At 36.5% G+C, this 24,075-nt stretch overlaps 1 protein-coding gene across 3 annotated transcripts in view; it reads right to left on the reverse strand.

Annotated features, from left to right (window-relative positions):
- Window positions 1-24,075, reverse strand: part of NAA15 (N-alpha-acetyltransferase 15, NatA auxiliary subunit) — a 71,607-nt gene that overhangs the window by 11,390 nt on the left and 36,142 nt on the right. For all 3 annotated transcript variants that reach the window (XM_040250483.1, XM_040250481.1, XM_040250482.1), the window contains exons 7-16: window positions 20,058-20,177; window positions 18,644-18,739; window positions 18,380-18,486; window positions 16,251-16,323; window positions 13,523-13,692; window positions 12,228-12,380; window positions 11,412-11,540; window positions 9,949-10,162; window positions 5,106-5,299; window positions 283-391 (exon numbers count right to left, since the gene is read on the reverse strand). In XM_040250483.1, coding sequence (XP_040106417.1) covers window positions 283-391; window positions 5,106-5,299; window positions 9,949-10,162; window positions 11,412-11,540; window positions 12,228-12,380; window positions 13,523-13,692; window positions 16,251-16,323; window positions 18,380-18,486; window positions 18,644-18,739; window positions 20,058-20,177 — 1,365 coding nt within the window. The remainder of the gene's footprint in view (window positions 1-282; window positions 392-5,105; window positions 5,300-9,948; window positions 10,163-11,411; window positions 11,541-12,227; window positions 12,381-13,522; window positions 13,693-16,250; window positions 16,324-18,379; window positions 18,487-18,643; window positions 18,740-20,057; window positions 20,178-24,075) is intronic.

Here is a 24,075-nt window from a genome sequence, read left to right on the forward strand (position 1 = left end):
GGTACTAATTTTTATCCACATATGAGCATGATAATCACTATATTTCATATTAATTTTAGTTATATATTGTACATCTATTTTTTATTTTAATGCCCTAGGAGAGATAATCACATCACTGTAATTCCCCATAAAATGTTGTAAAAAGCAGGCATTTCTTTGTGAGGAAGCAGCATTTGCATTTGCAAAAATATCCTACAGTGGTGAGGCCATCAGAGTTGGCAACTATATTCTGAGAAATAAAGTGATCAATTTTATCAGAGCCACTATTCTCTAATTGCCTACCTTTCCTAAAGTAAATCTCAAAGGCAAAAAGATGAGTTTCTATCTTGTTCTTCACCAAGTTCTTCAATGGCGTTAAAAATTTAATAGCTTCTTCCAATGGAGTTTCAACCTAACAAAAATAAGAGATATTATACAAATGGAAGCAAGATTTGGCGGGGGGGGGGGGGGGCGGGCGTTTCCAATTTACTCTATTTATTAAAAACACTTTTAAGGTAAAAACCACTTACCAGTCACCCAGAAATACACTGCCATATTTTACCCTCCCACAATCTAAAGGAAGGGGATTCTGAACTCCTCATTCACTGAGATTATACATTATCTGTGGATAGAAACTATCCAACAAGTAAAGAAGAAGATAAAATAGAATGAGAACCAGGAAAAGAAAGACAGGAAGAGAAACAGGTAAGATAGCCAAGGGCAGGAGGGGTGGGGTGGGGGTGGAGAAAGGATGTGGAACAGGATGACAAGGGCTAAGAGAACATTAGAGAATGAGTGAAAGTTGAGTATAATCAAGCTATTAAAAAATAGTACAATATCCATTCTGTGTTGCTTTGTTCCACTCCGCATTCTACAGAAATCCATATTTATTCAAATGCCATACTACACGTGCGGTGTCATTTGAAAAGTTTTATACTTACAGAACGCTGTCTCTACCACCCTGTGAGTACTGAGACAGGACTAGTCTCTGCAGACTGGGGCTGGGCTAGGGCACAATACTATATTCGCACTCAGCATCTGGGTCCTTATACTTGCCCTCTCTCATCACTGAGGCAATAACAATGTACCCTCAGTGGAATTCAGATGTGCCATATCTGTCCAAAGTGACTCTGTCCATACAGTAATCTGTGGTTTCACGAACACAGATTTAGGCGAAGGAAATTATTTAACAGCATTAAAAACAAAATCAAGTTAAACAGCAAGTGGTGTCTATAGGATTTACCCTGTACTAGTATGTAAAACCAGAGAAAGCAATGGCAAGGAAACCCACTCCAGTACTCTTGCCTGGAAAATCCCATGGACAGAGGAGCCTGGTGGGCTGCAGTCCATGGGGTCGTGAAGAGTCAGACATGACTGAGCGACTTTACTTTCACTTTTCGCTTTCACGCATTGGAGAAGGAAATGGCAACCCACTCCAGTGTTCTTGCCTAGAGAATCCCAGGGACGGGGGAGCCTGGTGAGTTGCCATCTATGGGGTCGCACACAGTCGGACATACTGAAGCGACTTAGCAGCAGCAGCAGCATGTAAAGCACCTAGTCACTATTCAAGGATATAAGCTCTAAACCAGAAATCAGTATGTGGCAGTATCACTACTGTAATAGTTGTAGATATCAAGAGACAGAGGAGAAAATAGGGGCCCTCATAAGTATACTTTTCTCACACTGGTGAATAGTCTGCTTCTTCTTCCCATGACTTTTTTTTTTTTTAATTGAAGAGTAATTGCTTTACAGAATTTTGCTGTTTTCTGTCAAACCTCTGTAACTCTATGCTTTAATGAGTTAGAATTTGTGGTATACAGGGGAGAAATGGTTACCAGGGAAAGTAGAGAAGTGGAAACTGAAATTACCACCCAGCTATAGCAACCTTTTCAATTCCTTAAGAAGTACAGACTGAAGTGAAGGTCACTACATTGACCAGGATAATTTACTGGAGAAAGACATGGCTGCTATCATTATAAAATAGAAACAAAAAAGGATATTGTGAAGTTGAATCATTACAAGCATTGGTAGTGGTGATGAAAGTTGCTCAGTCATGTCCGACTCTTTGAGACCCCATGGACTATACGGTCCAAGGAATTCTTCAGGCCAGAATGCTGGAGTGGGTAGCCTTTCTTTTCTCCAGGGGATCTTCCCAACCCAGGGATTGAACCAAGGTCTCCCATATTGCAGATGGATTCCTTACCAGCTAAGCCACAAAGGAAGCCTATTACAAGCACTACTGTGACTGAAATTGAGTATTTTAATTTAAAAAGAGAAGAGAGAAATTAATTCTGTCTGCAACTCTAATAAATGAAAACATATGCCCTCAAAGGAGATGTGGATTTCTTGTCCCCACATGCTTCTATGGGCCTCTTAAAGGTAAGCCTTTGTCAAGTTAAATCTAAATGATAAAATAATATGTACATAACCAAGACAAAGCAAACTACATTCTACAGCTACATATATATAATACAGTGAAAGTGAAAGTGAAGTCACTCAGTTGTGTCCGACTCTTTGTGACCCCATGGGTTGCCATTTCCTTCTCCAGGGGATCTTCCCAACCCAGGGATCAAACCTGGGTTTCCCGCATTGGAGGCAGACACTTTAACCTCTGAGCCACCAGGGAAGCCCGTATAATACAGTAGAGAGTGATATAAACAAAAGCATATAAATAGGGATGATGTTCTACAACTAGTGCTTTAGGATAAACCACCCTTGAAAATCCCTGAAGGTAAGACACACAGATATAGCTATGAATGTACAATATCACTAGTCTGTGTTGTATGAATGAAAACCATATATTTAAGTATCAAAATCGCAATCACTGTAGTGAGACAGTCATACTCTGGCAGGCATGTAAGAACTGGGATGGCAGTCACACCCCCCGGCATCTCACACTCGGGGGGGCCCATGTTCACTGAGACTGAGACTGGGGGACTGCCAGCACTGTGTGTACTCTTTTCTGCCTCTCTCTCAAAAGTGCAGGGGGTGCAGATTCAAGACTGGAGTTAAGATCCCACAAGCCTTGCAGCCAAAAGCCCAAAACATAAAACAGAAGCAATAATGTAACAAATTCAATAAAGACTTTAAAAAATGGTCCACATCAAAAAAAAAAAAACTTTAAAAATACCAACTAAAAACTACTGCCTCATGGTACTTGGATAAGCAAGCAATACATTCCATCAAGCTTTCAGATTTACATTCAGTTAACTCAATATTAAGCTAATAAGCCTCTCATTTTCCTTTTCTCTTTCTTAACTAGAATAACTGCTAATTTAACAATGCTTTTATTTAAATTATCTTGATCTGGTGAACTAAATTTATCATTCACTACCTGGAAGAATGATGAAATATAAGATCACCAAAACAAAAAGAAACAAACAAAAAAAGCAACTGTAGATTACAGACCCATAATTGGCAGGCAGTTTCTAAAACAGCCTGCGATGCCCCTCCTGATTATGACAGTGTGGTGTAAAATCTGTCCTTGCCACTACTTTGGGGTATGGGTGAGTGGGGATTCTATTAGATGCAGGCATCTTGGATGCAGGCATCCTAGAAAGAGCAAAGTGTTACGTGCCTAACAGGTAAGAACAGTATATACTGAAGAGGAGTCCATGAAACTGGCTGCCTTCCACTAGGCTCCTTCCAAATAAAGAAGTCAAAAGTACTTTCTATAGTGCTTTTGCTGTGAGACTTTACAACCCTCCAGCTACAAATGACTAGACTGTAACTTGACATCTGGCCCCAAAGCAGCTATCATAGGCTAAGCAAAGAAAATGGAACAGCGTATAAGGAGACCAAGTACGAGAAATCTGCTATGCAGGGCACTCCTTATCAGACAGCAACTACATACAAACAGAGCCCCTCTTTAAACTATAAAGAAAGACAAAAAGAGTTACAGGAAAAAAAGTCATTAAGTCATGAGACAGAAAATGGAAAGAATGAGAGTGGCAGGCAGTCAGTGATGGTGGTAAAAGTGGTAGTAAGAAAAAAGCGGAGGCATAAAGATGGAAGGCCCCGTAAAGCTGGCATTATCCCAAAGGAACTCTGCAGTTCTCCATGGGGCCTGAAAGGTCAGTTTTCCATGCTTCTTCAGATCCCTGTATAGTTTTTCAATAAACTCCCAACAACAATAAAAAGGCAGTATCTTTGTTTCTAAAAAGCACAAAATTATTTGTCAATTCAGCTTTGTGAAATCCAACCTACATTTATCAATGGTTCTTAATTAGCAATAATGCTATGAGATATTACTGTCCATCTGCTAGGATATAATTCTAAAAGTATTTTCGAACTCTATTCGTTAGGTATTACAATTTTCCATAGTTATAAAGCAATCAATGACTTTGAATTTTTAGTTACTAATAAGGCTAAAGCTCAACTCTAGAGTTATTATTTATAATATTGCTTTAACATAATAAAGCATGCAGTTACTCGCACATGGAGTAGGAGGGTGTCAAGGGTCAGAAGAAAAGTGCATAGGTATGTTACTGACCAAAATGATTTACATGACAATGAATGCCTTGGTTTCAGTCTAACAGTTAAAAATGGCAGATAAGATTTTTGGTTTGGGGCAAATATTTGAGGACTTTAAAGATATCAGGTACAAATATTTAATAAGTACAATATACTGTAAGTTGACAACACAAGTGAGAGAGACATATAGAATTCACTTTTTAAGAAGCTCAATTTAGACTATATAAAAACTTAAATGCTACCACTTATAACAGACTACATTCTTTGCACATATATTTTCTCTAGTTCTAACATCTTGTCTAGTAATGATTTTGCCTAGTCACATTTTATAATTGAAAAAACCATCAGAGAAGTTAGACAAAGTGTGTAAGATATACAGTGACACATAAGAGCTAATTATGTGGTCCCAGATCAGAATGACTCAAAAGCCAAAACTTTCCAATATGCCATACACAGTACTCAGAATCATTACTTCAAGTTTTAAATGTGACATACAGTCAGAAAAGAGAGAAGACAGAAGAGACAGAGGAAAGAAGAAAATGGAAAATAAATCTCTTACTCTAAAATCTATCATCAAATTGGCTGAAAAAGACTATAAAAACAATAGCTGGTCATGAAATTTTACTCAGTGTGTAAATACTATTTTTAAGTACCTTGGCCAGTTTCTCCGGAATAAGCTCTTCTTTTGGGCCTCCAATTTCCTCATCGTCATCATCCTTCTTCTTTTTCTGATTTCTCTGCTGCTTTTCTTTTTCTGCATTTTTTTTCTCTTCCTCTATCTGGGCTTTCTTTTGAGCTCTTCTTTGTTTATTACGTAGCTTCTTTAGCTCTTTATCAGACATGTTCGCTGTAAGCAGTGTTAATAAAACCATCAATGTGTTAATCAGATTTATAATGATCAATTACTACTATGTATTAATAATATTCCTAAACTCCCATTAAAAATGTTTAATATTACACACGTTCATGTGCCTTTAATAAGGCTGCATTTGTTAAAGAACATAAACATCTTCAAAACATTTGTGAAACCAAGAGGAAACCTACTGTGACAACCGCAGCAAAGCACAAAAGCACATGAGTCCTCCAGCAAAATTAGACTACTTGCAGCTCTAAGAATCTACAAAGCTGTTTCATACCCCCATGGCACTGTATTATGCCTCAGTTAGGCCTTCTCTAAACCTGTCAAACAGTGCTGCCACCATGCCTCACATTCTGCTTGTCATGATACTTTGTCTATTCATCTGTTTCTCTTTTAGACTGTGAGCTCCGTGGTGGAAGAGACCTTGTTTTACTCAAAATCTTTGTGCTGTCAAGGCCTAGCAGCATACCAAAACACACAGAAAACATTCAAATATCTGTTGAAGGAAGAATGAATAACTGTATAGTAAATTTAAAATGTGACATTAAAAATTAACAATTATTCTTTGAGGTACAAGCCACAAAATGTCTTATAGTCTAGAAATCTCTGATATACATGCTATAATACAGTGGGAAAATTGTATTGTGTAGACTTAAAGCAATAAATCTGAAAGCCACATGTTCAACAGGTATTTGAAAAACACTTAATGAAATGAAAAAAGTCATTCTAAAATACTCTACCACTATGGTGATTTTAAAATATGGCCACAAATTCTTCCCTTCAAAAAGTAAAGCCTATTTCCCCTTCCCTTGAATGTGAGCTATACTTAGTGACTAGATTCTAACTAATAGAATGTACTAGAAGTGAGTATGTATAACATCCAAGATTAGGAAATACAAGCACTGTGGATTCCTCTTTGCTTTCCCTTGGATCACTCAGAGGAAGCCAGCTGTCATGTTGTGAAGAAACCCAAACCACCTCATGCAAATACCCATGTGGCCAAGAACAGAACTCTGGCCATGAGTAAGCCATCCTGGAAGTATATTCTCCAACCCAGGCCAATCCTTTGATGCCTTGGCTGATATCTTGACATCAAGAAGAGAAAAATGGGTAATAGAAACCTGTGTACCGACATCAGTACAACATAGTTTTCAGTATGACTTTATAAAAAGCTTTGGGCTTCCCTGGGGGGCTCAGGAGTAAAGAGTCCACCTGCCAAAGCAGGAGATGCGGGTTAAATTCCTAGGATGGGAAGATCCCCTGGAAAAGAAAATGGCAACCCACTCCAGTATTCTTGCCTGGAAAATCCCATGGACAGAGGAGCTTGGCAGGCTACAGTGCATGGGGTTACAAAGAGTCAGATACAACTCAGCAACTACACAACAACAACAATAATAAATTTTAATATATATGAGAACAAGACGCCATGCCCACAACCCACCACAATATTTTTTCAGAGCTTAGATTATGATAAAAGTGACATTTTAAACTTATGGATGACCTATTCAAATAAGTACTATTTCGAAGTCAGCAGTGTTTTATTTGGGGATAAAAAGGCCACCCTTCACCTTCCATCACATATAAAAATTATCTCCAGATGATCACACAGCCAAATGTAAAAATAACAAAGCAAACATTATGAGAAAACAAAGAAGATATTTATAAATATGTTATACATTTTGAAGGAGAAAAGCCTTTCTAAGCCAAGACCCAGAAGCCATAAAAAATTAAAACTTTTCCATAATGAAAGATACCCATCATAAAGAAAGCTAAGACCTAAGCGGAAGAAAACATTTGCAACACATAAATAAGGATTAAGGTCCTGAACACATACAGATAGATCTCCTACAAACCAAGAAGTTTCAAAATAAAATAGGTAAAAGATATGAACAGGCAATTCATGTAAGAAACCCAAAAGCAGGATTTCCCTGGTGGTCCAGTGATTAAGAATCTGCCTTGCAATTCTTCCCCCTTGCAAGGGACTCAGGATACAGGGAACTAAGATCCCACATGCCTCAGAGCAACTAAGCCTGCAAGCCACAACTACTGGGCTCTGTGTCACAACTACTGAATCCGTGCGCTACAACAAAAGACCCGCACTATGCAACGAAGATCCTGTGTGTTACAACTAAGACCCAAAGCAGCCAAATAAATAAATGATTATAAATCAGATGTTTTCCCCTAAGTAACAAAAATGTAAAGGATGGACAATTTTCAGTGTTAGCAATAAAAGACAATCTCAATACACTGTTGGTGGCAACAAAAACTTTTATGGAAGGCTATGTAATTCTCATCATCTTTGACCTAGTAATCTCCTCTTCTAACAATCCCTGTTGAATAAATATGTGCACCATGATGACTTACAGGACATTTACTTTAGCACTGTAATGGAGATGAGGGAACCCTCGTTCCCATTAACAACATTTAAAATGTTGTAAATTTTAGAACATTGTGAATGGTATCATCCCATTTATGGGTTAAAAAAAAACGAACAAAACAACCAAAAGAACAAACCCTGAAACTGTGCAGAACATATGTGCATATGAAACTGAAAATGATAATTGTGCACAAAAGAAATTGAACACTTAATAGGGATAGCCCTTTGAAAGGAGAAAACCTTCAGGTAGGAGAAAAGTGAAGAGGGATTTTCACATCTGTTAGCTGTTTTTCTGAATTGCTTTAACTTGGTATATTCCAGAGTTAATTGTGTATTGGGACTTCCTTGGTGGTCCAGTGGTTAGTACTACACACTACCACTGCAGGGGTATGGGTTTAATGCCAGCTTTGGGAACTAAGATCTTGCATGCCACATGTGTGGAGTTAATTGTATGTTATTTGCAGAATTCAGAGAAGATGTGGAAGGCAGGAAGAGTAAATAGGAAAGTAAATAAGCAAAGCCAGAGGATCACTGATATCATCTTCAATTATAAATTGTCCCATAGATTCTAACTAGCATTTTCTTTCCAGCTGAAGCAATAACAACAGAGATTTAAGTGAAATCTGTGCAAGGGTTTCAATATGAGACCTTAGAATCTTCTAAATTGTTCTTGCTGCTGCTGCTAAGTCACTTCAGTCGTGTCCAACTCTGTGTGACCCCATAGATGGCAGCCCACCAGGCTCCCCCATCCCTGGGATTCTCCAGGCAAGAACACTGGAGTGGGTTGCCATCTCCTTCTCCAATGCATGAAAGTGAAAAGTGAAAGCGAAGTCGCTCAGTTGTGTCCAACTCTTTGTGACCTCATGGATTGCAGCCTACCAGGCTCCTCTGTCCATGGGATTTTCTAGGCAAGAGTACTAGAGTGGGTTGCCATTGCCTCTTAGGTATTTTATAATAACAAATTAACAAAAGGATGCAAAGGTCTTTAGCAGGAGGAAGAATATAGAAAGTAACCAACTATAACCTCAGAAGAGGAAGAAACTCAGGACTGAGAAAAAAAATTCTGACACAGTTTTTATGCCTCAACTCCCATAACATTTTTGCCCTGAATAAAGTCAAAATTTGGGGGCAATTAATTATCTTTTTACATGCATAGGTCACTTTTATTCTGAGATCCTTTCCCAAATAATTATTTTAAGGAAGACTTCTTCCTACAAATCCTGACATCTTGCTATTAAAATGGCATGTTAAAAATGGTCAAGTGATGAATCACTCAGCAATGTTACTGGCTTAATTTCAATTCTAACCTGGGTATTAATGTTCAAGCAATACCTATCTTTCAGTATGTCATGGCTTGTACTCAGTCGTGCCTCACTGTATTTGCAATCCCTCGAACTGTAGCCCACCAAGCTCCTCTTTCTATGGGATTTTCCCACCAAGAATACTGGAGTGGGTTGCCATTTCCTACTTCCAGGGGATCTTTTCAACCCAGGGATCAAACCCATGTCTCCTGCATTGGCAGGCAAATTCTTTACCACAGAGCCACCATATTAAGTTAAAGTTGATGAAATTCAACTCCTTAAAAGCTAATGATCTATGGCTGATTCATGTTGATATTTGGCTGATAACAAAATTCTATAAAGCAATTATCCTTCCATTAAAAAATAAATTAATATTAAAAAAAGCTAATGATCAGTTACAAATTCTTGCTTAACTTTTAAAGACTACAGTCAATAGTATTTCTCTTTTGTTGCTCAGAGAAATTCACAAAACAGCCATCATTGTTTTCTAAAGCATGGATAACACTGTCCCACAATGTGCAAACAGAAAGCTCAGGAAAGAGGCTTCCCTGGTGGCTCAGTGGTAAAGAATCTACCTGCCAATGCAGGAGACACAGGTTCGATTCCTGATCTGAGATTATTGATCTGAGATGATTCCACATGCCGTGAAGAGGCCAGGCCTGTGCGCCACGATTACTGGGCTTGTGCTCTACAAAGCCTGCGAGCCCCAGAGCCCTGCCCCACAACAAGAGAAGCCACCCCAACAAGAAGCCCATGCAAAGCAACTAGAGAGAGCTGCCCCTCCTCTGCATAACTAGAGAAAAGCCCCTGCAGCAGTGAAGACCCAGCACAGCCAAAAATAAAAAAATTTTTTTTAAACCATCTTTCAAAAAAAAGCTCAGGAAAAATCTATCTTACACAAAAATATAAATATACATATATACACACCACAGAAAAAAATAATTCTTTGAATATTATACCTGTATCAGCTTCATGTTCTTTATTCTCATCTGTAAGAGGGCTGTCATGAAGCTTCAAATAGATCTCTATAGCAATTCTTGCGGCCTTGAAGTAAAACGGATGCTGTCGAAGTACATCTTCTAGCTTTAGTAAGTCCACATATGATCTAAGGGTAATCTTCCTCATACAGTATGTATGAAAGTCAAACTGGTCATCAGTGATTTCTATAAAATGCTAACAAAATTATCTTTTTTATTATAGTGAAGTACAGCAACAGCAAAGAAGCTACAAAAATGAAAGCCTTGGAATTACTTGTTTCCAGGGCATGAAAATAAAAATCAATAAAATTTTAAAATATTAAAAATTACAATAATTGAATACTTTACATATCAATTAAGCAAATACAATAGGCCATTACCTAACATAGTTTGTGACATACGTTAGTGACTGAATTATTTATTGAATGAAAGGAAACACAATGCTTTATTTTTTTCTAGTTATTTTATGTTTATTTGATGAATTCACATTTTGGAATATCAATAAATATATTTTTTTCACAATAATGCTTTAAAATATATTATTCCTTCCTTAATCATATTTAAATAAAGCTACCATCATAAATCCAACAGAATTTATTAGCATACATAATGGTACAGTAGATTTACATGTTAAACATTCAGCTTTTATATTTAGAACAATCTGCAAAGGATTTTAATATGCAGTATTTGGCAATTTTACCGAGAATACAAATCTGAATCCTACGCAATGAAATGTTGGTATGTGGGAGAGAAATTAGTTAGGAAGTAAGTCAAGCAACCAGAAATTAACACATTTCAACTAACCTCCGGGATTCTCAACTTGTAGTAACAAAAGAAGCATCAATTTATATAAATTATTTATATATATATTAAAAAAATTTTAAAAAGTGAAAGCCAACTACTAGTGATAGAAATGACTAAAAAGTGAAAGGACTAGGAAAAGAATAAATTTATCAGAAAATGAGAAATTATATAGGTTACAGAAGTACTGTGAAAAGGCTTCAAAGCTTGTATCTAATATTTATGAAGGGCATATGGGACCACCAATCAAACTCATAACCATGAGATTTCTGGCATAGCTTAATGAGCTTTGTATGTATTAATGAAGAAGCAGCATCAATTTGAAAGAAACATCCAAAACTCAATGAAAACATAGTCAAGATACAAACTTTCCATTAAGTTTTTTACATGAATTCTGATGGGAAGAGTAGACAATGGAGAAGTCTGCTGAATATGTATTCTGATGGGAAGAGTAGACAATGGAGAAGTCTGCTGAATATGTAATCTATATTTATTATAAACTTTGAAAAATGTGAATAGTGATTTTTAGCAATCATTTGTTATGCATTAGAAAGTGAGAGAAAAGAAAAAATTAAGAGGATTTCCCCAAAACTGTCAACGGGTAACAGAATAAAATGAGAAACTTTTATGTATGTATTACTTACTCTTTCAATCTCATGACATTTCTTAAGTGCTTCACCAAATTTATTCATTGCCTTATAAGCTTGGGCACATTCTGTCTGGAACCACATGCATTGCATTTCATTTAAGTTCTCGACCGCTGATGTTCCTTCCTATATGAAAAGCACACATACTCAAAGGCGATTTCTTACCAAATACATTATTACACCATGGGATTTAATTGACTGCATTTTCAGAACAATTTTCTATTTTTTTAAAACCATTCTCAGAGTAAGAAGGAACAGTTAACATGTGAAAGAATTAGAATTATATTTATAACCACTAAAAAAAACCTCATAAATGATTATTCAAGAAGATCTACATAACTTGGGATGGAAGAGCAGCACATACTCAATTAATATGAGTATATTCACCCTAAAAATTTCAACTGAACACATCTCAATATAAATCAGAGCTTAAAAGCCCACTATGAACTGCATTAGTCATCTCCGCCTCTTCTGTGACACCACGGACTGTAGCCCACTGGCTCCTCGTCCCACAGCATTTTCCAGGCAAGGATACTGGAGTGGGTTGCTATTTCCTACTCCAGGGGATCTTCCCAACCCGGATACCGAAGCCTGGTCTCTTCCATCTCCTGCACTGGCAGGCACATTCTTTACCACTAGTGCTACCTGAGAAATAATGTTTTATAGTAATACTGATTTTAATTTTTTTTGTTAAGGCAATTTAATTAAAATCTTGTCTTGACATGAAAAATATCAGAAATAAACTTTGAAAAATAAACAAGTTATACAAGTACGAACTTTTTATTCATAAACAAACAAACTAGCTGTACAAACCCTTGTAAACTTGGAACACATTTCTTCAGCCTCTTTTATCAAATTGGCTTTTAGCATGTATTTTGCACACTTGGAATTGATAAATCTGTCTGCTGTGTCCAAGGCCTGGGCCTCATCCATCCACCTTGCAGCTTCTTTAATATTCCCAGCATGCTAAAGTAAGAGGGAACAAAAACAAAATAAACCTGTCAGTAATGCTAATTTTACTATGCAGGTAATTTCTTTCCTGTTCATAAGTAACTAAGACACAAATGCTTCCAAAGGTGACCTTCTATCTCTTACAACCCTGATCAACGTAGATGCATAAAATCTACTATAAGTTCTGATACCTTTCTGGCTATGTAGACTATGAGCTCTCTGACAGTAAAGATTTGTTTTAAAAATTTTGTCTACTGTTATAACCTCATTGGCTACACACTACAACAGTGCCTGGCATATAGTGAATACTGAAAAATAATGGCAGAATCAAAGAAAATAATCAAAACTTTTAAGTGAGAACAATATAATTCAATGTAAAGGTCATACTACTCTAAGGAATCATGGCAACATTACAATTAGGACCACTAGTGGACATTCCACAATGATCCTCATTCTTAATTCATCTAACTAGTCCATTTGGCAAAGCCACAAAACTAATGAGCATTACCTGGCATTTAAAAACTGCTTTAAAACGTTACTTAATTTCATTATTTTTTGGTAAATAAATTATTGTTTTAGAACTTCTTCCCCAAGAGCTTCTATTATTAATTTAATTTGTATTAAAACTTTTAAAATGATACTAGAACGTATGACTAGAGATTCTCAAGCAAGACACAGGAATTGAAGAGGCAGAGATAACATGTAGAATTCACAGTAGAAATCTCCAGTTTCATATTATTAAGATTACCAGATACTGATACACGATCATATTCAGATGTTAAGAGAAACAAACATTTCACAGCAAATTTAATTACTTTAGATTATCTATCTCCTTTGCTAGTTAAAATCAAGAAAATAACCAGATATGTATGTGTGAACGCATGAGAACATATATTATGAACAATCACATATATGAATAACCATTGTGTATATTTGTATACACGTGTTGGTGTATATATACAGATACAAATAATTGAGCACATCAGCATGACCATGAAAAGTCTAAAAAGCAATCATACTGAGAAAAATATTTGTTATTCCATGTGTTCTGAGCTATCCAATACATCATTTTTCTTAGAGCATTTAGAATGTAACATATGTTCTCAAAAATTTATGTCTCATTACTTCATAAGAAAAAAAGTAGAAAAGATTTTTACCTTATAGATTTTAGCTTTCACAAGAAAGAGTTCTATCAACGTGGGTGTACTTTCAATAGCAGTATTTATGTATTCCAGAGCAATAGATGGCTGACCAATTTTATCATAATGTTGTGCCAAGTAGTACTGGACCCAAAGTAATGTGGTTGGTGGTTCCTCTTTTCCATCATCTTTAAAGAGTGGGGGAGGAGGTGGAGAAAAATTAGTCATTATCTATATTAAAGAGACTAGCCACCTCAAAGTGGCTCTATCTTTATCAATAAGGAAAGTAAGTCAAATCATGTTATTTATGCATCTAGTTATGAAACTAGCTCTAAATGTATAAGATCTCTGGACAGCACCACACTTTCTGCTCTGTATCATTATAGCTCCTAGCACAATGCCATGCTTATCATAAACATGGTAGATAAATGAGATCAAAGCTATAACAAATTACCTAAAAAGAAAACTGGGGGGTCGGGGATAGAGACAACAAACTGTACTAGAACTATGGTCAGGATGTTATGTATGAGGGGGGAAAACAAGAATACAGAGAAAATTTTCATTAATGTAGGGTTAAAAAAAAAGAAAAAAAGAAAGGCATGACTGCTTAACTGAGTTTCTAGCTAATGTACCAAACTATACATAAATATACTTGTGATGTGGTTATTTTGAGTTCTGCTGATAAGATTCTTAATATATCTTTATTTTGAATATGCAAAAATGTATACTTTGGGTTAAACTAAAAATTATACCAAAAAATGAGATAAGTAAAAATACTTATTCTGTATTTTAGTTCAGTTTTATATTTATATACTCACAAGAAAATGTGTAAGTTAAATATACAACCCACACATTAAAAAATGCTTTTTAATACAAATTTCTAAAATCTAAAGAACTGTTATTTGCTTTCAAAGAAAGCAACAGATTGCTTATTTTTATCCTAGAAGAAGTAGGATGGCTCAGTGGACAAACAATAGGAGTGGAACTCACCAACTCCCGATCTGATAGATCTGCAACTAAAGTGCTGCATATTCTTGGGCATGTCATTGAACCTCTTCCACATTTGTAAAATATGTAGGAAAATGCTGATAATCAAAGGAACATCATGATGATTAACCAATGAAACCATGGTAACGCCTTCTAAAAAGTACTATTAAAATTTATCTGAGACCTAGAAACAGTGATCAACTCAATAGCAATAAGCACCCCAGGTCCCATACTGGGTTTTCCCACTGTAGGAAACAGGGCTCCTTGGAAAAAACAACTGATTACAGGTTTGCTATGGGCAAGTATACAAGATGAACTAGAATAGTTCTTTATACAAAACTGCAAGGAAGCTATCAACTACTACCCTAGTATGTGAAGGCTGGAACCATTTGAAACTGCAATGATTTAAAACATCAGATATGTTTAAAGCCATGAATTCAAAATAATATCTTTATAACACCTTTGAAGGATGCTACTGTCAATTTACTATTTTGAAATTCATTAGTTCAAACTGGTAAAGAACAAAAAAGTAGGAAGGCAAAGGAGAAAAAGAAGCATTTATCTTGCTTTTTCTGTATAACTTGAAATGTTACATTAGCAGATATTAATATTACTAGTTTATAATTTGTAACAGTTCATGTAACACATGAAATAAACACTTCATGCCTCCTGATCAAAGGACAACCACCACTTGTGGAATAATCTTGCTCATCCCTTTGTCTTTAAAACAAAAAGGGGGGAAAAAAGAAAATTTCATCAAACCTGTAGATAGTCAGACCTGTCCATGTGAAGTTTCTGCAATGATGGAAATGTTGTAGATGTGCCCTGTCCAATATGGTAGGCATTAGATTTACAAAGCTATTGAGCAGCACCTGAATGTGACTACTGTGACTAATTAAACTTATCTAATTTAAAAACAGTTAATAGCCCCATGTGACTAATGGCTACCATACTGGACTACATAGCTCTATATTTAACTTACAATGTATAATAAATCCAGAGGACAGAGAAACAACTTATTAAGCAACACCATATGGGTATATTCAGCAAAAACTAGACTATAGAAAAACTAAAACAAAAAGAAAACACACACACAAAAAAAACTGATTAATAAATAAATTGCAGGAAAGAAGAAAAAACAGGTGAAACTTACAGATTTATAAAAAAAATTTAAAGAGACATATCAACAAAACTCAAAGTACAGATTTCACCTGGCTCTTCGTTCAAATAAACTTCAGAAACAAAGAGAAAAAATATTTTTAAGGTACCTGGAAATGTAAGCATGGACATTTTCCTTAGGTATTAAGGAAGCATTAATGTTCAAGTATGGTGATGCTATTATGGTTGTGATCTTTAGAATACTGAAATATACATGGATGAAATGATATGATTTGGGGGATTTGTTTTCTAATAACAAGGGAGTAGAGGGAAACAGGTAAGAAATATAGATGAAATAAGCTTGCCCATGAGATAAAAATTACTGAAGTTGAGTGGTGGGTAAATGGAGGGTCATTATATTATTACATGTAGTTTTGGAGATGTTTTAAGTTCAACATAAAATTTTCAATAAGCTACTGTTATCATCTTCTTATCAAATATTTTCACATAATATACATATTAATGCATCTTAAAGGGAAAAATGTTTAAATATACTAAGCTTATTGACCAAATAATGAACAATACTGACCTTCTGATCAAGAATTTCATAATATAGTAAGATTTTTAAGACTTTTTTAAAACATAAAACTTGAGCACTTACCATTGGGGTTAAATAACCGGCAGCTTTTTAGAGAGGTTTCATAACCTACTACTAATTCTTCTATGATTGCCACCTACAGTACAAACACACAAGCACACTTTAGTAAAAAAAAGAAAAAAGAAAAATTATTATATAGTTACTATGCTTGTGCAAAGCATGTTATTTACTATTAGAGGGCTAAACAAATATTCCAAATTCCCTCTCTCTTCTGATTCCACCCCCAGTCTCTCACATACACACCTTTTTATAAATCTCTTAACCTATGTATAAAAATCTAAGACCATACACTTTTGAAGGTGTGTTTTAAGGCAAAACTTTTTTTAAAAACTTACTGACAACTCCTTTTCCTGCCATAAAATAAAGCATCAAGCTGAACTAGAAATCAGGAACAGGATGGACAAAACGTGGTAATGTTATGGATTCTTTTTTAAATCTTGGTTCATTTTTATCTTAATTTACATAAATAATACCCACAGTTAATATCTGCACTTCAGGAATCAAGAATTAAATACTGTGTGAAAAGAGAAATTCCATCAATAGATGACAGCATCAACTCTCAATTTCATCATCGAGGGGAAACCATCAGTAAAACTGAAGCACAGAATAGGAGGTGGGTTTCTGAGATCTAGGAGAATGAGTGGCTGACCCAGTTCTGGTTTCTCTTGAGTCATGACTATACTACTGACTCGTGGCTTTGTAAGAGATCTGTGAATACTTTTATTTTATAATTCCCTTCTTTGCTTAATCCATCTATAATGAATTTATTACTATAGAAGCTCTCTTAAATAACCTCAACTTAACTGACTCAACATATTAACACCAGCTCTCTCCATTATCTCAGAAAACTGCAGTCACAGCTAGGCTATTCTGAAACATCCATGTTCTTCTGCTCCCATAAAGTGAGCTACATGTTTACGAAGAGTTTTGTTTTCCCAAACCTGTTTGAATTAGTTGCATTCATTACCATCACTGCAAAATTTAATCCAATGTTACATAAACTTAAGAAATGAGAACAAAAGAAAGAATTGTTTCTATAAGTTGAATAAACACTGTGTGTGGAAAGACTCAAAGATAAATTAGGTTGTTTTCTTTTTACCAATCTAGGTTTAAATAAGACAACCATAAAGGGAGAAGCCATAATAATATATACGATTCTACAATAGAGACTGCTTCACAAGCATCAAGTTCTCACTCTGCCAAAACTAGAAGAAAAAGACCACATTTTATTAATGTGATTTAAGCAAGGAAAAAAAAAGAAAAGTGAACAGTCATCAATAAAGCCCATATCCTAGACCTCTCAACAAAAGACTGGCAAATAAGTGCCCTTTCTGTGCACTGGTAGCTCAGTTGGTAAAAAATCCATCTGCAATATGGGAGACCTGGGTTTCATCCCTGGGTTGAGAAGATCCCCTGGAGAAGGGAAAAGCTACCCACTCCAGTATTCTGGCCCGGAAAATTCCATGGACTGTATAGTCCATGGGGTGGCAGTTGGACACCACTGAGCGACTGACTTTCACTTATGATTTAGACTGTGCTTTAAGTGTTTAGAATGTTTAATCTATTCCATCTTTGAAGTTTTTTTTTTTTTTTTAACCCAGCCAACATGTCTTGTTTTCACTGTACTTAATCTAAATTAAGATTAAAACACACTTTAACAAGCATTTGAATACTGTATTCATAGCTGAAAAAGCAAACTGACTTACTGGGACATTAAACAAACTCTTCTGACAGAATTTTTTTCTACCAACTAAAAAGGATAAAGATTACTAAGCTAAAACTTAGTTTAGTTTAAAAACAAAAAATCACTTCTGGCTTTCACCCTGAGGACGGAATAGAGACAATATTGAAGAAATCACTACTGTACCAACTTTTCATACCTGCACTGATTTACTGAAAAGTACACACCAGAAACAAAAGATAGAAAACAAATAGGTGGTAAATTATTCAGCTAAAGAGAGAAGACAATGAAAAGGAAATAAACACAAAGCATTTAAACTCTAAGGGCTAGTAAGACTGTTAGCAGATTCACAAAGTGTGTACTACAGGCATGGGTAATCAAAAACCAATTATCCAAACACTGAGCAAAGAAATCAGTCAAAAAATAAAACAACCATTGTATTTTGCTTTACCTTTTCTTTATCTTTATATAACGACCTCAAAGTATTGAAGACTGGTGGACAACCCTTGCTGAAGTTCATCCTTAGGAACTTATCCAAACACTCTTTAAACTTCTCACCTTGGAAGAAAAAAATCTTGTTGATTTACATTTACCCAGACAACTCTAACACGGCGTACCTTACAATCTTAATATGCATACTCATATATTTAAAACCAAGGGCAGATATTGTATACCATAATATAATTTTCATTCCTTTGAAATTATTCTCACTTACCAGATAAAAAGTTTAATGGCAGTCTTCTTGGCACTAATCCCCTGGGATATTTAGTCCAGGCCTCCTCATAAATTTTTAGTCGTTCTAACATATTAGCTGCAGACCAAAACAAAAGTTTTCCTTATGTAATTATACATTTTGCTAGAGAACTACAAATTTCTGAAAATATATAAAAATTACCATATTAAACAAAAATCTAAACATGGGAAAAAATTATCATAATCTAACCACTTAAATATATCAACAATCATTTTAGAATAATTCCTTCGAAAATTTCCATATTTTAACCCACAATTACATAAAATACATGATTTTCCTTATCCTGTTCTGCTTTAGGTGGCCTTTCAAAATCTGACTCCTCTACTTAGTTCTAAGAAAGGCTCGGTTATTCTGTTTCCATAATTGCTTTTCTAATATTCTCTTCAGCCTCTTGTCTAACGTCTCTCCTTTGATTTATTTTGGAACTTTATTATCTATCCTCTATCTCGATTTTTTCATATTTCTTTTATATTTTCTTTTACTTTCAGGTGAGAACTTTCCTTGTTCAGTCAGTCTTCCACTTCACTATTTTCCTCAGATATGGCCTCTCATATTTAATCTATGAAAAATTTTAAGTCACATCAGTAAGCAGGCTTTGTCATCTCCCAGATCCCATTAGGTCCTTTCTCATAACTGTCCATATTTCACCGCCTCTCTTCATCCTGGATTCTTCTGTGATCTCCACTCTCTTTTTCACCAGCACTCTTATTTCCATACTAGTGTTACTACAGAGAATGACCATTGTTACAAGGTTTCTCTCACATTTATCAATGTACCAGGAATAGTTTACTATCAGTTGTGTAGGAAATTCTGCTTCAAATTGTATCATCCTGGATGAGACTCTTGACTTTTTGTAGACAGCATGTTTCTGGGACTTGTCCTCACAAGTGGGTCTCATTCATGTGAGAGAATGGTTGGGGGGAAGTGTCTCTGGACCAAGTTTCTTTGCGTCCTTCTTCTCACATAGGAAACAGTGCTTCCCTTTCAGCTTGGTGACATTCACTTGCCCTGGCAGGCCACACTCTGCTATAGCCACAGGTTACCCGAGTTATGCTTCCTTTTTTCCTTTAGGGAGAACAGCTCCATTTCTATAAGTAAGTATTTTCCTTTCATATTTCTGACACTGCTATTCATTTGTGAATTTTAAAAACTTGTTTCCAAAACTCTTTTTACAACTATTTCTATGAATCTGTAGTAGAAGAGAGGTTTCAGAAAACACCTTGCCTGCCATATTAAATGGAAGTTCACAAATGTACTCAGATTTTGAACCAATTCTTAACCAGTTTTTCTACTCAGCATTTTCAGTGAATTAACACAATGTATGTTACCAAAAGAAGCAATTAAAGCTTAGAAAATAAATTTTAATCAATGTTACCTGGCTTGAGTGCCTTTTCCAAACCTTTGTAATAGGCCCAATTTTCAGGATTTCTCTCTTGCAATCCTCTGTAAACATCAGCTGCATCTTCCAAACGACATAATTGCAACAGAAGTTCCCCTGATTTAAAAAAAAAAAAAAAATGAATTAACTAAGTATGTTTAATTTTTCCTCAAACTTTCTCTTAAAACCTCTTCAATATCGGGAAGTGGGTTCTCAACTCCCTTCAATAAGACTATTTACAATGTTACAGTATTGTCTCTCCTTTTTTTTAAAAGTTCATATGTAGTAATGCTATTCTCTTCACATCCTCAGTTTATTCAGGTGTATGTCTAACTCCAGGCTACTTTCTCAAGTTCACTGAACACAGTCACTAAGCCATCATCTACTCAATTACTCCTGACAACATACAATTTCAAAATCTAAATTAATGGCCAGTCCATTACCCTAACCTTATGATGTTTAAACCAGCTATGAAATGATTCTGCTCTAGCAGGCCAAATCATGGCCACATTGTCTCTCTTCCAACTACTGAGTTTACTCTCTTTTTCATCTACCAAATACATATCCTGCTTTAAGCTTAAATGTCTTGACTTTCTTCCTGTCTCACCAATCCTACCATTCAATCTTAGAGAAAAACTGTTCCTGTTTCTTCAGGCCTTTCAGCAACCTTTAAGAAGACACTGCTTGTCTTCCCTGGGCTGTATGACCAGTCTCATCCCTGAATGACATTCAGTTCAGTTCAGTCGCTCAGTCATGTCTCTTTGCGACCCCATGAATCACAGCACACCAGGCCTCCCTGTCCATCACCAACTCCTGAAGTTCACTCAAACTCACATCCATCGAGTCAGTGACGCCATCCAGCTATCTCATCCTCTGTCGTCCCCTTCTCCTCCTGCCCCCAATCACTCCCAGCATCAGAGTCTTTTCCAATGAGTCAACTCTTCGCATGAGGTGGCCAAAGTACTGGAGTTTCAGCTTCAGCATCATTCCTTCCAAAGAACACCCAGGACTGATCTCCTTTAGAATGAACTGGTTGGATCTCCTTGCAGTCCAAGGGACTTTGAAGAGTCTTCTTCAACACCACAGTTCAAAAGCATCATCAGTTCTTTGGCACTCAGCTTTCTTCACAGTCCAACTCTCACATCCATACATGACCACAGGAAAAACCATAGCCTTGACTAGATGGACCTTTGTGGGCAAAGTAATGTCTCTGCTTTTGAATATGCTATCTAGGTTGGTCATAACTTTTCTTCCAAGGAGTAAGCGTCTTTTAATTTCATGGCTACAGTAACCATCTGCAGTGATTTTGGAGCCCCCAAAACTAATGTCTGATACTGTTTCCCCATCTATTTCCCATGAAGTGATGGGACCAGATGCCATGATCTTCATTTTCTGAATGTTGAGCTTTAAGCCAACTTTTTCACTCTCCTCTTTCACTTTCATCAAGAGGCTTTTTAGTTCCTCTTCATCTTCTGCCATAAGGGTGGTGTCATCTGCATAAGTGAGGTTATTGATATTTCTCCCGGCAATCTTGATTGCAGCTTGTGCTTCTTCCAGCCCAGCGTTTCTCATGATATACTCTGCATAGAAGTTAAATAAGCAGGGTGACAATATACAGCCTTGACGTACTCCTTTTCTATTTAGAACCAGTCTGTTGTTCCATGTCCAGTTCTGTTGCTTCCTGACCTGCATATAGGTTTCTCAAGAGGCAGGTCAGGTGGTCTGGTATTCCCATCTCTTTCAGAATTTTCCACAGTTTATTGTGATCCACACAGTCAAAGGCTTTGTCAAAAGCATAGTCAATAAAGCAGAAATAGATGTTTTTCTGGAACTCTCTTGCTTTTTCCATGATCCAGCAGATATTGGCAATTTGATCTCTGGTTCCTCTGCCTTTTCTAAAACCAGCTTGAACATCTGGAAGTTCACAGTTCACGTATTGCTGAAGCCTGGCTTGGAGAATTTTGAACATTACTTTACTAGCATGTGAAATGAGTGCAATTGTGTGGTAGTTTGAGCATTCTTTGGCATTGCCTTTCTTTGGGATTAGAGTGAAAACTGACCTTTGTCAGTCCTGTGGCCACTGCTGAGTTTTCCAAATTTGCTGGCATATTGAGTGCAGCACTTTCACAGCATCATCTTTCAGGATTGGAAATAACTCCTCTGGAATTCCATCACCTCCACTAACTTTGCTCATAGTGATGCTTTCTAACGGCCACTTGACTTCACATTCCAGGATGTCTGGCTCTAGGTGAGTGATCACACCATTGTGATTGTCTTGGTCATGAACATCTTTTTTGTACAGTTCTTCTGTGTATTCTTGCCACCTCTTCTTAATATCTTCTGCTTCTGTTAGGTCCATACCATTTCTATCTTTTATCGAGCCCATCTACGCATGAAATGTTCCCTTGGTATCTCTAATTTTCTTGAAGAGATCTCTAGTCTTTCCCATTCTGTTCTTTTCCTCTATTTCTTTGCACTAATTGCTGAGGAAGGCTTTCTTATCTCTTCTTGCTATTCTTTGGAACTCTGCGTTCAGATGCTTATATCTTTCCCTTTCTCTTTTGCTTTTCACTTCTCTTCTTTTCACAGTTATTTGTAAGCCCTCCCGAGACAGCCATTTTGCTTTTTTGCATTTCTTTTCCATGGGGATGGTCTTGATCCCTGTCTCCTGTACAATGTCACGAACCTCATTCCATAGTTCATCAGGCACTCTGTCTATCAGATCTAGGCCCTTAAATCTATTTCTCACTTCCACTGTATAATCATAAGGGATTTGATTTAGGTCATACCTGAATGGTCTAGTGGTTTTCCCCACTTTCTTCAATTTAAGTCTGAATGTGGCAATAAGGAGCTCACAATCAGAGCCACAGTCAGCTCCTGGTCTTGTTTTTGCTGACTGTATAGAGCTTCTCCATCTTTGGCTGCAAAGAATATAATCAATCTGATTTCGGTGTTCACCATCTGGTGATATCCATGTGTAGAATCTTCTCTTGTGTTGCTGGAAGAGGGTGTTTTCTATGACCAGTGTGTTCTCTTGGCAAAACTCTATTAGCCTTTGCCCTGCTTCATTCCGTATTCCAAGGCCAAATTTGCCTGTTACTCCAGGTGTTTCTTGACTTCCTACTTTGGCATTCCAGTCCCCTATAATGAAAAGGACATCTTTTTGGGGTGTTAGTTCTAAAAGGTCTTGTAGGTCTTCACAGAACTGTTTAACTTCAGCTACTTCAGCATTACTGGTTGGGGCACAGACTTGGGTTACTATGATACTGAATGCTTTGCCTTGGAAATGAACAGAAATCATTCTGTCATTTTTGAGATTGCATCCAAGTACTGCATTTCTAATTCTTTTGTTGACCATGATGGCTACTCCATTTCTTCTAAGGGATTCCTGCCCACAGTAGTAGATATAATTGGCATCTGAATTAAATTCACCCATTCCAGTCCATTTTAGTTTGCTGATTCCTAGAATGTCGACATTCACTCTTGCCATCTCCTGTTCCAATTTGCCTTGATTCATGGATCTGACATTCCAGGTTCCTATGCAATATTGCTCTTTACAGCATCAGACCTTGCTTCTATCACCAGGCACATCCACAACTGGGTATTGTTTTTGCCCTGTCTCCATCCATTCATTCTTTCTGGAGTTGTTTCCCCACTGATCTCCAGTAGCATATTGCGCACCTACAGACCTGGGGAGTTCCTCTTTCAGTATCCTATCATTTGCCTTTTCATACTGTTCATGGGGTTCTCAAGGCAAGAATACTGAAGTGGTTTGCCATTCCCTTCTCCAGTGGACCACATTCTGTTATTAAGGTTTGTATGACCCCAATTATTCGCTTGCTGCACACCTTCTCATAAAAGAAGCTGCCAGATGAAGGCACTGGGGCACTGCTTTCACTAGAAACATATTAGCTCCAAACTCACATAAGCCTCAAACACTGCTCAAGAATCCTTTTCCCTACTTTAATGGGCTCCCATTCACCAAAGGTATTGTTTTCAAGCCAAGACAGCACTC

The sequence above is a fragment of the Oryx dammah genome, unplaced genomic scaffold (genome assembly GCF_014754425.2).
Source record: "Oryx dammah isolate SB20612 unplaced genomic scaffold, SCBI_Odam_1.1 HiC_scaffold_12, whole genome shotgun sequence".
Classification (NCBI taxonomy): Eukaryota; Metazoa; Chordata; class Mammalia; order Artiodactyla; family Bovidae; genus Oryx; species Oryx dammah.